Here is a 13,957-nt window from a genome sequence, read left to right as displayed (position 1 = left end):
TTCGTATCAGGTGAGGGCGTAATGTATTCTTCAGATATGCATTGCAATGGTGAGCCTTTAGAATCTGCAGCTGCTTAGTTTTCACAGCTTCCACAGCATTTAAGCCATATGCAGCTAAATGTGCTGGAAGTCCAGACACTCGGCTCCATGTTGGTGCACTACAACGAAACATGACAGGTCACTGTGCAATAAAGTGTGGACAACCGCACGAAGGTTTACATGAAGCTTCCAATGTAAAATCAAAAGGCACTGTGTGCTTCTCTCAAAAGAGTAGTGCACTTCGTTTGATTCAAGAAGCTGGCAAGCTTTAATAAAAGTAAAAAAGTTGAAAAAGTACATTTTCTGATGAAAGCCTCGAAACTTTCCAGCTCACTACAGACGCTCTATTTGGTCGATAAACTACAGCAAACCTAACAAATAAGCACAAACGTGCAAAAGCGTTAGAAAATCTCAAAAGGCCATGAACCCACGCGGCGCACGCGCTTAGAACAGAGGGCCGCAGTTGGAAAAATAGCTATGGTGGTCGGGAAAATAAAACGGCCAGAACTTTGTAAATTAACTTTCTGCGCAACCACAAAAAAAAAAAAACAATAGCGGCCCGTTCCGCATGAATTGCAAAAATGCGCTGTATGCCGAGGTGCGCGAAATAGGGCCTAATGATGCCTTACACCGATATCAATTTTAGTGCGGGAAACGCGTTCGGTCCAGCGAACAAATGCTAACATAAAACAAATAAGAAGATTAGCGAAGTCAAAAGCAGAGGCCCCTACCGCCTATTTGGACTGTCTCTTCGCAACAACCGCCGCGTATTCCAGGGCAACCGGGCGCGGTTTTGCGACAGGCACCGAAGAAACGCTAAGTCACAAGGGCGTCCCAAAGTAACAATAGTCGAATTACTTACTAAGGCACTAAACCAAAGGGCTAATAAACATGGCCAACAAAGGCCGCTGAGCAGCTCATAACGCCTCAATGCCAATCAACGTGTTTAACGCGATGACAAAATAGCCGCGTTCTGAACTGCGGCGCAGCGAGCTCGTAAAGGAAACGAGTAAGCGCGAACAGAGAAGCAGCACCTGCAAATGCTTGACAGGCTGCGAAGAGAGGCAATTTTATCGCTTTTTCGTACCGTAAACTCCGCACCATCGAATGAATAAACCTCGCCGCTAAGGGGTTTAGCCACAAGTAGGCTTAGCTGCCAGGAGCGTACTGTTCAATCAACATCGCACGCGTCAAGCTTGCGATTAAACGCCACTACAACACAATTTTCGAACGCATATGGTCCCCGGCAGAACTCGAATAAACATGCTAGCCAATCGTATTAACGTGAAACAGAAAGTTCGGAACACAATGTGCAAAAGCGACGCCATCTTTAGAAGCGCACTGGAACACTGCCGGCAACTAGGTTTTTCTCGATAATTTTGTCACTGCGAGAAGCCAGTACTGTTCCCAAACGCTTCGGCGCTGAACAAGGCACAGTAACATGCAAGATTTTGTAGAAATCCAGTCCTGCTTACCCATACTGTGCATTTCCTGCGGCGAACCCGAAGTAGTTGTTCGCTGCCATTGCGGACAACCGATACGAAGAATCGACAGTAAGAAAGGATCTGCACGTTGACCAAACTTCACATGTTATTTTCAATCGCTATGTGGCGCTACTAAACAGCAAAGCTAAATATTACTTAATACATAACATATTATAGCACTTTACAAACAATTGACTAATGTAAATATTCTTGATTTAAAATATTTTAATAACTTATTATCGTTCCCAAATTTGTTAATCTCTACACACATCCTAATTCAAATGTTGAATCGAACTTAGCCCGCGGCGGTTCGCAGTTACGAAGGAAGCATTTTTACACTCATAGTAATCGCAGGGAATGTTTATTCTGGCAAGCACACATTGTGAAAGGAAAGGCACAAATCTACTAAATACTCAACCAATAAAGCTCAAATCTTGAAGGCTACACTTCGCTGCAATGGGCGATTTCGGCACTGCTGATAAAATACGAAAGGATACAACGAAAGTATGGCTTTCGCTTTTTGACAATATACTGGAAACGGCACCGCAAAAACGAGAACGGGAAGCAGAATTACAGTGAAACAGAGTGCACGCGCTGGACACACAAGTGATACAAAAATGCAGGTGACTTGTTCATCCTGCCTTGTTGCGTGTGTTCCTCGCATCATCCTTGTTTATCGACGCTGTTTCTAGTAAACTGTCAAGATGAACCAACACGACCAGCTTGGTGGGCATTGTGCAAAAGTTTTAGGTTCCGCGCCTTCGCGTAGCTACAGTATAGCCTTCGAGATTCGTTTTGTTATCCAGACAAAAAGCCGTGGATGAGGCTTTGGATTCACAAATCGACACTCTCATGTCACGTGACGTTACTGCCAACTGCCAACAAAACGCGGGAAACCGATGTTATTGGAAACCCGTGTGCCCGTGTTGTCTTGGTGGCCTTTTTTCGCCGTTGTGTTCGTGCTGTGTACATTGGATCGACGAATTTTCTATTGTGATCGCTTGGCCTAGGTACCGAAAGCAAAAAAAAAAGCTATGGAGGACATAATGGAAGACTATCCTTTAGACGATGTTGAGAACGGAGACGTTGGAGCTCCGGAGGTCAGCCTGCTACTAATAAGTCGCATACGTCGTAACGACAGCTTCGTACCTTTCTTTCAGGAATCCGCAGAAGCTGAAGGCAACGCTTCAGAGCAGGATGAAGCAGGGGAAAAAGTTAAACCTCCCACGAAGAAACGCGTCGTTCAAAATCCTCGGCCTAAACTAAACAAAGATAGGTAAGTATCTGCTTATGTCAAACGCCACTTTTGTGAAACTAGTGCTGAAAGCTCGTCGTCTTGTGTGCCGTGTTTGCGCTTCACCCACTGAGTGCGAAATTATTGTGTCTCAGCCTTATCTTTAAAAAAGATAATTAAAAAACCTTGCTTGGTCAGTCTCGCCACTAAAGTACAGTTCAGCATTGCACTATCTTCAGGATCACCCAACATGCTGATCCTGCACTGACTGTCGTAGCAAAGTAACTAGGCTGATCGCCGAGACAGTATGGTGTATTTAAAAAAAAAAGAAAGAAAAAAAGATTGACAGCCATTAGAAGTGTGTTCTGTCGAACATTCTTTAATACTCTTACAAGCATGGTTGTTAGGAACAGCATGATGAAATGCTCATCAGAGCATGTACAGTATCTCACGACGATTCCTTGGGATTGTTTTATGTGCCTAGCCTCTTACTTATCCTGTTGCTGTGCAGTGTATGTGGCAAACTTAACATTCTATCACAGGCTTGCTGGTGCCAAAGGGATTCCTGAACTCTTGCGAATGTCCAAGAATGTTCACTGGCGGGGGAAAGGCCACGAGGTGATTTGACAGTAGAGTGGTGTGAATCGTTTTGGCAGTTGCTAATATGACACATTTAATTAACTCTGCTCAATCATTCCAGCTCCATGACTTGGACACGACGTTGTCGCTACTGGAGCACTGGAGCCACCGCCTTTTCCCTCAGATGGATTCCAATAACTTTTTCAGTAATTTGGAACGATTAGGCATGAAGCGAGAAATTCAGGTGTGTGCTTTTGCATTACATTCAGCCATTAATGAAATTTACATGAAAGGAGATGCTTTTGTATCTTTCTTAAAACTATTCACTTCCTTGACAGGAAAGAAAAAACAAATATATTGTGGTAATCCATGGGTTCATGCAGCAGATTTTGCGTAGATATGAAGAAAAAAAAGCTGAATTCTTTTTAGCTACGGTGCTCGCCAAGAATTTTGAGTATCCCATGGAGTGCCAAATGAACAGATATCTTGGTCAGAAGGGGGACTTATCTTGAATGTTTTTTCAAAGCAAGGGTAGGGACGTTGAAACTTTATTTTGGTCGTGTCTTGCAAGCTACCAGTCAAGTGAAGTGAAGATTAACATAGTCAAAGTGAAAGGTAAAAGAAAAGGCTGCCCATGCTCGAGATGGTTGAGCAGTCGTGGGAAAATGTCAAAAGGAGCCTAAAGGACTGGCAATAAATGGATCTCATTGGTGTTTATATACTGTTTCAGTCACCAGAGGCCCCGCGGTGTTTAGTGCCAATGCTTCTTTTTTTGTTGTGAAACTATTTGCATGTAGTATGCCTACTAAAATTTTGATTAGGTCTGTATTATGTTTTTTTTTTCTTTTCACTCATGCACACATTATAGCACACATTACTTTTCACACATTACAGATAGGACTAGTTGTTTGTGAAAAAGGTTTTCGCTTAGCAAACATGCGCAATCATCTCTAAGAAAATTTTAACCCTGTTACGATGTTGTGTCAGCAGTACAGCGAGTGCAGTGATTCACAGATACACACCTTAGTCTGCTCTTCCAGGTCAAATGCTTGCCATACGGCCAGCCATACATCTGTATATTGTTATAGCACTCACCTAGCTTTGCTTATGTGTGCCTTGATAAGGGTGCTACATTTCTTGTAGTTTTTTCTGTCGAAATATCTATCTACAGCAGCTTGAGCTTGGTGCTGGTCAACATACCATTAATGCTGGCGGTGTGACCGAGCGTGTGCATTTTTGTGGCAGACATACATGCGCAAGTTACGGATGGGCTTGGAGGGTGACGTCGGTGAACAGCTTCAATTTGGTGAAGACCTGGATGATGGAATAGTGGAAGAGAAAGAAGAAGAAGAACAGCCCCCATTTGAAGACCCTTTTTCGTCGCTGCTTACGGACACTCCGCAGTCAACCAGCCAACAAGCACTCCCGGAAGCACCGTCGTCGTCTCAGCAACCACAGGTAAATTGCCTGAGTGCACTTTAAGGCTTCCATTTTCTCGGAACAAAATTCATCCTCTCTCTTTGTTACGCCGCCACATTTCAGCACTTTTGGAAAATAGCACTAATACTAGCTCGGGTGCAATCGTGGAACGACGCTATTTCCGATTTCAATGCCATATTCTATTCTATTCTTATCATCCACCACTCGCGGCTGGCTGATCGCGTTGATAACATGGACGGACCGTCGTTCTGACCACTGGCCAAGCGCGAAAAGCAAGAAAGGCATTGGAATCGGAAATAGCATCGTTCCGCGATTGCACCCCTGGTAGCCATTTATAGTGTGACGTAATTATGGTTTCAATATTTTGAAAGTGGTGCCACTGCTGCAGTCTCATGGCTGTTTCTGTCTGTTCAAGCAAAGTCTAGGTCTATTCAAGCAAATTTGATATGCACGTTAAAAAAAGAGAAATTTGCTGAAATGGCAGCCCTTTCTCTTAGAGTGTCTCATATTATGAGCCCATTGTCTGCACCGTGGACTCTTGATCAGTTGTTTTCTCTGTTGAGTCAGGTGGGACTTCTGTGCAACTTATATGGACATCACTTAGGTAGCTTATGAATAATGAAAACCAGCAGATAACGAAGCCATGGAAGGTATAGGGGACGTTAATTGTACTGTTTTAAGTGTATTATAGTAATTGTGATATAGATGTGAAGAAAGTAAAGTGGACGAAAAGACAATTTGCCCCTGGCAGGGACCAAACCTGCAACCTTTGGATTACGCGCTCGATGCTCTTACCAATTGAGCTACGGCGACGGTACCCGCATTATCGGGTATTTATGTGCATGCAACCAGAGAGTGTTACAGTGCCACTCGTAGCCATGACGGTGAGTGTGGAACACTCCTTTTGCTAGATGGCGTCATGTGGCACGTGACCCTTTAACGAGCAGACAAATGACCAATAAGCCTTCACATACTACCTGAAGGCATCAAGTCTGCCGGGACGAGACCCTCACTATAAATGAATGAAGGAAGGGATTTTTGAGGGCTCGTTTCTTCGTTTGACACACCCTAATGAAAATCAGCAGATAATGAAACCAAGTAAGGTATTGGGGACATTAATTGTACTGTTTTAAGTGTATTGTAGCAATTGTGAGGATAGATGTGGACGAAAAGGTAGTTTTAGTTTTCTGCTGGTTGTGACCACTCCTAGGACTATTCCGATGCTGTGGCTGCTTTACTGGTGAACTAGTAAGATTGTAAGGAACTGTACGGTACTATGATCTGCTTCTTTGTGGTCAGTTTCCAGCGAAAGGCTGGAGACTGACCAGTTCACTAATGCAGGGATGCAACAGCTGCGCCAATTTGATACAATTCCTTATTTTTGCGCCAAGGTGAGCCAAAACCGTGAAATTTGTTGAAATTGCGCCACGCTGCGCCAAAATGCCCGACCAGTTTCAAAAGTTTCTCAGTTGCGCAAATTTTATCGAGAAATGGAGGCCGCGTGTGTCATCTTCAGTGTGGGCACCATCATCCGATACAGACGCGCAGACCCTAACCCTAACCCCCCGCGAAAGAAAACAAAAAAGTAACAGTTTCACCTAAGGACGAAACAATGAATGCAATAGCAATAATTTGTAATGTTATACAAAGTGAGGCTGGCAGCAAACTATTTTTGCATCCAATCTCACGTAACTCTACGAAACGTTGGTGTGAGAGAATACGGCCGCTCCAGGGAAAGATGCTCTTTCTGCACAGCGTCGTCGCATTGAGAGCGCAGCACGTAGCAGGATATACGAGCCGCCGGCTGATGGCTGCCGAAATAGCGCGCGCGCCAGCGATCACGACCGCGCCCTTTGAACCAAAGTTCAAAGTTGCTGATCGAGCTACAGCCCCCCCCTCGCGTCTTCTCATGCTTGTTCAAAACGGGCGGGGCGTTTCCTCTTTGCTTCGACGACAGGCCTCCCGGGCAGAGTGGTGCTATCGCGTGCGCCCTCCGAGCAACAGAGATGGGCTGGTTCATTTGATCTCTGCTTCAGCCGCGTTCGTCACCCGCACTCGCGCGCTTTTACCCGTGGTAGAACATGCGCGGGGGGATGTTATCAATTTGGACTTTATACGGGACATGACGGCAAAAACCTGTCGAGAGGGTCCATATAATTGCTATCGCAGTAAAAAGGACAGTGGTTCTCAAATTTCGTGATGCTTGTTTTATTGCGTGCAGAACGCTTTTTAAGGCGCTTTTGCCGCAGTACACCGGTGTCCTGCGGAAAAGCGTACTGAGATTTAGAAGGGGCTATTGGGTGAAAATTAAGCGCTATGGACGAGACAAAAGAAGGAGCACACAGGACGAAGCGCTCCTTCTTTTGTCCCGTTTATTGCGCTTAATTTTCACCAAGTATGCTTCATCACCAACTGGCCCTCGCCTCGAATCTGCTAAAGGGGCTATTAGTACTAGCTGTCAGGGACACAGCGCATTTTGTTCCTTAATTACTAATTCGTGCACGCGCTGTGTAATTACAAGTACTAGTATGATCGCTGACGTCTGAAAAATTATTGGCAATCATTTGCAGCTGCTGTGTATGGTGTTTCTGCGGCCTTGAGAAACAAATAGACAAAAACGTATGCCAGTTTTCTTTTTCCGCCACCTTCACTTGCTCCTGCTTTACGAATCTCCCGAATTTTGAGGTTGCCAGGTTTGCAGGTCCACATTAGCATTTTCAGTGCCTGTCGAATTATTTGACAGGCCCTGCAAATGCTAATGTGGACTTAGTCATTGTTCGCACTGTGGGGTGGCTCAACACACTGCTTTTATTGAAATAGCAGTGTTTACGTGCACTGTGCACGAGTTAGCTGATGTTGAATAGTTTGTACGTATTTTTGTTTTCTTTTCTAAAAGTAAGCCTTCTTTGTTATACTGCTCCAAATTTGGGATTTCGTGCTAAAAAATTCAGGTTTTTTTTCGTAACCTGCTCCATATTTGGATTTTTGTGCTCCAAAAGCAACATTTTGCTGCTCCAAAAATTGCTCCAAATTCTATTTCGGCTGTTGCACCCCTGCTAATGCTATGTTCGAGGCGTCACGTGCCATCCATTCGTAGTAGGCCAAACACCACAACTATGGTCATTGAATACTCCCTTCATAAAACGTACATTCACACTTTCTTGTGGTGTTTTCATTGCCATCTTGGATTCATAGATTGGCACCTTTCTGCTGCAGGACATAAGCGAGGTGTTGCGTGAACGCATGGAGAGGAGTCGGCAGCAAGCACTGGAGCGCCGACGTTTGCGGCTAGCACAGCAGGAACAGTTGTCGAGAGATATGGATACGGAGGCGGCAGACTTAATGTCGGCCGCCTCTGTATCCACAAAGGGTGAGCAGGAAGTTGCTGTGCAGGAGGACGTCCAATGTCATCACCCTGAGGAGTCTGAAGAACATGGCACAACAATGGTGGACATCACATCGTCTCCTTCTACCAGAGAGGAGCAGGCTGATGCTGAAGAGGCGATTGAACGGCATCCAGAAGAACTTGCAGAACCCTGTGCAGCAACCACAGCATCGAACATTGTGTCAGTTGTGTGTGAGGACAGTGAATAATATGCTGAGTGAATGCCAATGTCGTGATGAAAAGACTGTTGCATTGCTTGGAGCTTTTGACTGCCTTCAGGAATGACATCCTGTGATAAAACTGCAGTTGTTTGTGCTAGTGCCAAGTAATATTTGGCACCGTAGTGAGGTACTGTAGTTTTCTTTAATTTTCTGCTGCAAGTATAGGTGCTTAACCGTACTTTTCGGTGCACTTGATGACTCATGTGCTCTTGTAACACTGCCTGTTACACAATGCCCAAAGATTAGTTTGCGCAGTGAAGCAGGCAACACTTCATATAGAGCACCTTTCTACGTGTGCAAATTTTTGGATGTTCATTATGTCACTTCCTCTGCAACTACGTTTTTTTGAACATGTTCCTTTGCCATGAGAAGATAGTTAAGGTGTTCGTTTGAATAGTTTGGTCTTTTAAACAAACGGTACTGCTGTTATAATATACTTTTCACATATTCAATTTTTATGTTTTCTTTTGTTGTAAGTACCAGCAAAACTATTCTTCCCACTTTGACAGCGACTGGCTTGCACAATGCTAAAAGGACCACTTGACAAAATGTTAAAATTTGGCGATGATGACAAATACTAACGGCTATATTGGCCTCAACGCCTGGGCTTTGTGGTGCGCAAATTCATGCCACTCAAAAGATCAAAAGAGTCCGCACCTGGCTATCAAGCAGCGATTACGGTACATCTGTGCCATAAGAAAATTGCTCGTTGAAAGCACTTTTCCTACTTGTATTGCATTTCTTGTCATTTTGCAATCCTGTAGCTATACCAGTGTTGATTGTACCTGACTGCTGCTACCATCATCTCAAATTTTAACATTTCTTCTAGTGGTCTTTCTGCACACAGCAGAATAAACATCTGTAACACTGATTGCCGCTTTTTTTTCCAGTTTCAACTGCACAAACTCGTAGCAGAGGGGTGGCTTAATGGCTCGTTCTTCCAGCAGATGGGTTTGTCATGGAACAATGACCTGAAATCAAGAAATATAAACTGAAGGTAAACATTAGACAGAAGTCTGTCTGGTTGGGTAAGTAAACTGAGATAACTGATATTTATTCTCCAACCAAAGTTACGAAGACACGTAAAAACCCGACGTTTCGGAACCAGCTCGGTTCCTTCCTCAGGGGGGACTGTGGCGGCTTGGCAGCGGCCTCTTTAAGGCACTCTCGCGGCGGTTAACGACCCCACGCATTACCGAGGAGCGTAGCCCATGCGCATACACCGGGGGGGAGAGTTCCGAGTGAACGGTTGATATTTTGAGTGGTCCTCTGTATATGCCACGACTCCACGTGCACATGACTCCACGTGCACATGAAGGCACGTGCACATCGCGCACGTGCCTTCATGCACGCTGGGCCGCTTCCTTCCCCGCCCGAAAGACCGACCAACAAAAGACAGGGCGCCCGGCGTCGTTTACAAAATACCGTGTGCCGACTGCCCCTCGTCATACATCGGCGAGACCAAAAACTTCCCCGAACGGATTAGGCAACACGTCAACGACGTCCGTAAACTCAACAAAGAACGCAGCGCCGTCGCCGAGCACGCAGAGACGTTTGACCACAGAATAGACTTCAACGGAACCGCCATCCTCGAAAGTGAAACCAAGTGGAGGAGGAGGTTACTACTGGAGTCGTGGCATATACAGAGGACCACTCAAAATATCAACCGTTCACTCGGAACTCTCCCCCCGGTGTATGCGCATGGGCTACGCTCCTCGGTAATGCGTGGGGTCGTTAACCGCCGCGAGAGTGCCTTAAAGAGGCCGCTGCCAAGCCGCCGCAGTCCCCCCTGAGGAAGGAACCGAGCTGGTTCCGAAACGTCGGGTTTTTACGTGTCTTCGTAACTTTGGTTGGAGAATAAATATCAGTTATCTCAAGAAAAGAAATATAAACGTAAGGTTTTTATTCTATGACAAAGGCATTTGCTGGAAGTACGAGCTGCGTGCCAGTAAGCCACCACTCCCTTATGAGTGGCCACTCTCGAAGGTGACAGAAGGTTACGTCTGTGTAATTCTTTATGCAAGTCTAGCACAGAGCTGATGATCAGCAGCTTTAGTTATTAGATTCCTCGTGTCATCCTCGCAGGGTACCTCATGCATGTCCTTGTTGATGTTACTGGGCACCTTTTGAAGCGAAAATTGCCGTAAATAACTACTAATGCTTATCTGTCTTCTGCAAGAAATAACCCTGTTGGGGTTATTCTGCACATTCATGGCCTATTCCATCACCTGAAAAAGGTCGGTTAGCGGGCCAATGTCAGTCTTTTTTTCCGCACCCGATAAGTTGCGGTCATTGTGCAGGTTGAGCCGGCTCTGTTACCCCAAGAAGCTTGCACACCTAAAGGGACGTCATTCCGAGTTTTTTTTTAACGTGTGGAAGCAATTGTTTACAATCTGCCTTTGACTTGTGGGACTAACTGCATTGATCAGAACGGATGGTGTCTCAGCGATTGGCCTTGGCAACATCACTACAATGTGACAGAACTAATTGGGAGGTTTTCGGGATGCACACCGTAGAAATTGCACACTTGATATGGAAAGAGAGAGAGAATAAACATTTATTTAATGAAATGAAATGTTTCTTGGATCTAAGGGGTGTGGGCTCCACTGGTGGCTCGCTGAGCCTGGTCCGAGGTTGCCTGTCTTCACAGTGCCTGTTCGGAGAGTCGCATCTCTCACGGCCAATGTGGTAGTGTGTTTGACCAGGAAAGAAAACTAGTAGGTGATAATAATGAATATAACGCATTTTTTACAAATTACCGCGCCATGGACTAGAAGTGGCATTGTCTTCACCGGAAACCGGCCCAACACACGAGAGCGCGTTGTATCTAATCCATTAAAGTTTTCCGGTCAATCAATCAATCAACGGAAAACGGCGTGCCGACCGTGCTCCCGGCTGCCGAGGCACGTCCGGCGCTCGCACCGTCGTACTGCGGCTCCCAGCCAATGGAGTCATGGGAGAACGATGACGCCGCACGTACGGCGCTCGCACCGGCGTACTGCGGCTCCCAGCCAATGGAGTCATGGGAGAACGATGACGCCGCACGTACGGCGCTCGCACCGGCGTACTGCGGCTCCCAGCCAATCGAGTCATGGGAGAACGATGACGCCGCACGTACGGGCGCTCGCACCGGCGTACTGCGGCTCCCAGCCAATGGAGTCATGGGAGAACGATGGCGCCGCACGTACGGCGCTCGCACCGGCGTACTGCGGCTCCCAGCCAATGGAGTCATGGGAGAACGATGACGCCGCACGTACGGCGCTCGCACCGGCGTACTGCGGCTCCCAGCCAATGGAGTCATGGGAGAACGATGACGCCGCACGTACGGCGCTCGCACCGGCGTACTGCGGCTCCCAGCCAATCGAGTCATGGGAGAACGATGACGCCGCACGTACGGCGCTCGCACCGGCGTACTGCGGCTCCCAGCCAATGGAGTCATGGGAGAACGATGACGCCGCACGTACGGCGCTCGCACCGGCGTACTGCGGCTCCCAGCCAATGGAGTCATGGGAGAACGATGACGCCGCACGTACGGCGCTCGCACCGGCGTACTGCGGCTCCCAGCCAATCGAGTCATGGGAGAACGATGACGCCGCCACGTACGGCGCTCGCACCGGCGTACTGCGGCTCCAGCCAATGGAGTCATGGGAGAACGATGACGCCGCACGTACGGCGCTCGCACCGGCGTACTGCGGCTCCCAGCCAATGGAGTCATGGGAGAACGATGACGCCGCACGTACGGCGCTCGCACCGGCGTACTGCGGCTCCCAGCCAATGGAGTCATGGGAGAACGATGACGCCGCACGTACGGCGCTCGCACCGGCGTACTGCGGCTCCCAGCCAATCGAGTCATGGGAGAACGATGACGCCGCACGTACGGCGCTCGCACCGGCGTACTGCGGCTCCCAGCCAATGGAGTCATGGGAGAACGATGACGCCGCACGTACGGCGCTCGCACCGGCGTACTGCGGCTCCCAGCCAATGGAGTCATGGGAGAACGATGACGCCGCACGTACGGCGCTCGCACCGTCGTACTGCGGCTCCCAGCCAATGGAGTCATGGGAGACGATGACGCCGCACGTACGGCGCTCGCACCGGCGTACTGCGGCTCCCAGCCAATGGAGTCATGGGAGAACGATGGCGCCGCACGTACGGCGCTCGCACCGTCGTACTGCGGCTCCCAGCCAATGGAGTCATGGGAGAACGATGACGCCGCACGTACGGCGCTCGCACCGGCGTACTGCGGCTCCCAGCCAATGGAGTCATGGGAGAACGATGACGCCGCACGTACGGCGCTCGCACCGGCGTACTGCGGCTCCCAGCCAATGGAGTCATGGGAGAACGATGACGCCGCACGTACGGCGCTCGCACCGTCGTACTGCGGCTCCCAGCCAATGGAGTCATGGGAGACGATGACGCCGCACGTACGGCGCTCGCACCGGCGTACTGCGGCTCCCAGCCAATCGAGTCATGGGAGACGATGACGCCGCACGTACGGCGCTCGCACCGGCGTACTGCGGCTCCCAGCCAATGGAGTCATGGGAGAACGATGACGCCGCACGTACGGCGCTCGCACCGTCGTACTGCGGCTCCCAGCCAATGGAGTCATGGGAGAACGATGACGCCGCACGTACGGCGCTCGCACCGGCGTACTGCGGCTCCCAGCCAATGGAGTCATGGGAGAACGATGACGCCGGCACGTACGGCGCTCGCACCGGCGTACTGCGGCTCCCAGCCAATGGAGTCATGGGAGAACGATGACGCCGCACGTACGGCGCTCGCACCGGCGTACTGCGGGCTCCCAGCCAATCGAGTCATGGGAGAACGATGACGCCGCACGTACGTGCGCTCGCACCGTCGTACTGCGGCTCCCAGCCAATGGAGTCATGGGAGAACGATGACGCCGCACGACGGCGCTCGCACCGGCGTACTGCGGCTCCCAGCCAATGGAGTCATGGGAGAACGATGACGCCGCCGTACGGCGCTCGCACCGTCGTACTGCGGCTCCCCAGCCAATGGAGGTCATGGGAGAACGATGACGCCGCACGTACGGCGCTCGCACCGGCGTACTGCGGCTCCCAGCCAATGGAGTCATGGGAGAACGATGACGCCGCACGTACGGCGCTCGCACCGTCGTACTGCGGCTCCCAGCCAATCGAGTCATGGGAGAACGATGACGCCGCACGTACGGCGCTCGCACCGGCGTACTGCGGCTCCCAGCCAATGGAGTCATGGGACAACGATGACGCCGCACGTACGGTGCTCGTAAGGCGCTCGCACCGTCTAAAGTCCCTAGATTTTTCGCTTGGGAAAAATCTAGGGACTTTAGCACCGTCGTACTGCAGCTCCCAGCCAATAGAATCACGGGAGAACGGTGACGCCGCGCCGCTGCTGTCGCCGCCGGCGCACATGACGTCACGGCCGTAGGCGCGCGACGCCGCGCGCTCACAATCACCCCAAGACACAGCCATCTGTTGAAATATATGTCAAACAAGCTGTGTTTCAGCATAGGCGTGCGCACGGGGGTGGGGGGGCCCTATTCACCCACGGCCAAACTAGAGGAGCGGCACGCGCG

General features: G+C 49.2%; 2 protein-coding genes across 4 annotated transcripts in view; one reads left to right on the top strand and one right to left on the bottom strand.

Annotated features, from left to right (window-relative positions):
- The window catches only part of LOC119388344 (zinc finger RNA-binding protein), an 87,150-nt gene extending 85,541 nt beyond the window's left edge, over positions 1-1,609 (bottom strand). Inside the window, exon 1 of one of the 3 annotated variants that reach the window (XM_037656050.2) lies at positions 1,515-1,609. In XM_037656050.2, the coding sequence (XP_037511978.1) occupies positions 1,515-1,564 (50 nt within the window). In that variant the 5' untranslated portion in view covers positions 1,565-1,609. The remainder of the gene's footprint in view (positions 1-1,514) is intronic. The other 2 variants (XM_037656052.2, XM_049413913.1) reach the window with 2 other exon arrangements.
- Positions 1,610-2,447: 838 nt separating this feature from the next.
- On the top strand, positions 2,448-10,919 carry LOC119388343 (TIMELESS-interacting protein). The gene is made up of 7 exons (XM_037656048.2): positions 2,448-2,623; positions 2,684-2,799; positions 3,300-3,375; positions 3,458-3,580; positions 4,582-4,794; positions 7,993-9,379; positions 10,281-10,919. The coding sequence occupies exons 1-6, from the start codon at positions 2,558-2,560 to the stop codon at positions 8,368-8,370; spliced, it is 972 nt and encodes a 323-aa protein (XP_037511976.1). The 5' UTR covers positions 2,448-2,557; the 3' UTR covers positions 8,371-9,379; positions 10,281-10,919.
- Positions 10,920-13,957: the final 3,038 nt, after the last annotated feature.

The sequence above is a fragment of the Rhipicephalus sanguineus genome, chromosome 3 (assembly GCF_013339695.2).
Source record: "Rhipicephalus sanguineus isolate Rsan-2018 chromosome 3, BIME_Rsan_1.4, whole genome shotgun sequence".
Classification (NCBI taxonomy): domain Eukaryota; kingdom Metazoa; phylum Arthropoda; class Arachnida; order Ixodida; family Ixodidae; genus Rhipicephalus; species Rhipicephalus sanguineus.
The sequence above is the reverse complement of the archived record's forward strand: the minus strand, read 5'-3'. Positions and strand labels throughout refer to the sequence as shown.

Coding starts and splice junctions, on each gene's coding strand:
- LOC119388343 (XM_037656048.2), top strand. CDS start 2,558: ATGGAGGACATAATGGAAGACTATCCTTTAGACGATGTTGAGAACGGA. Junction 2,624..2,683: donor GAGACGTTGGAGCTCCGGAG/GTCAGCCTGCTA, acceptor CCTTTCTTTCAG/GAATCCGCAGAAGCTGAAGG. Junction 3,581..4,581: donor GCATGAAGCGAGAAATTCAG/GTGTGTGCTTTT, acceptor TTTTTGTGGCAG/ACATACATGCGCAAGTTACG.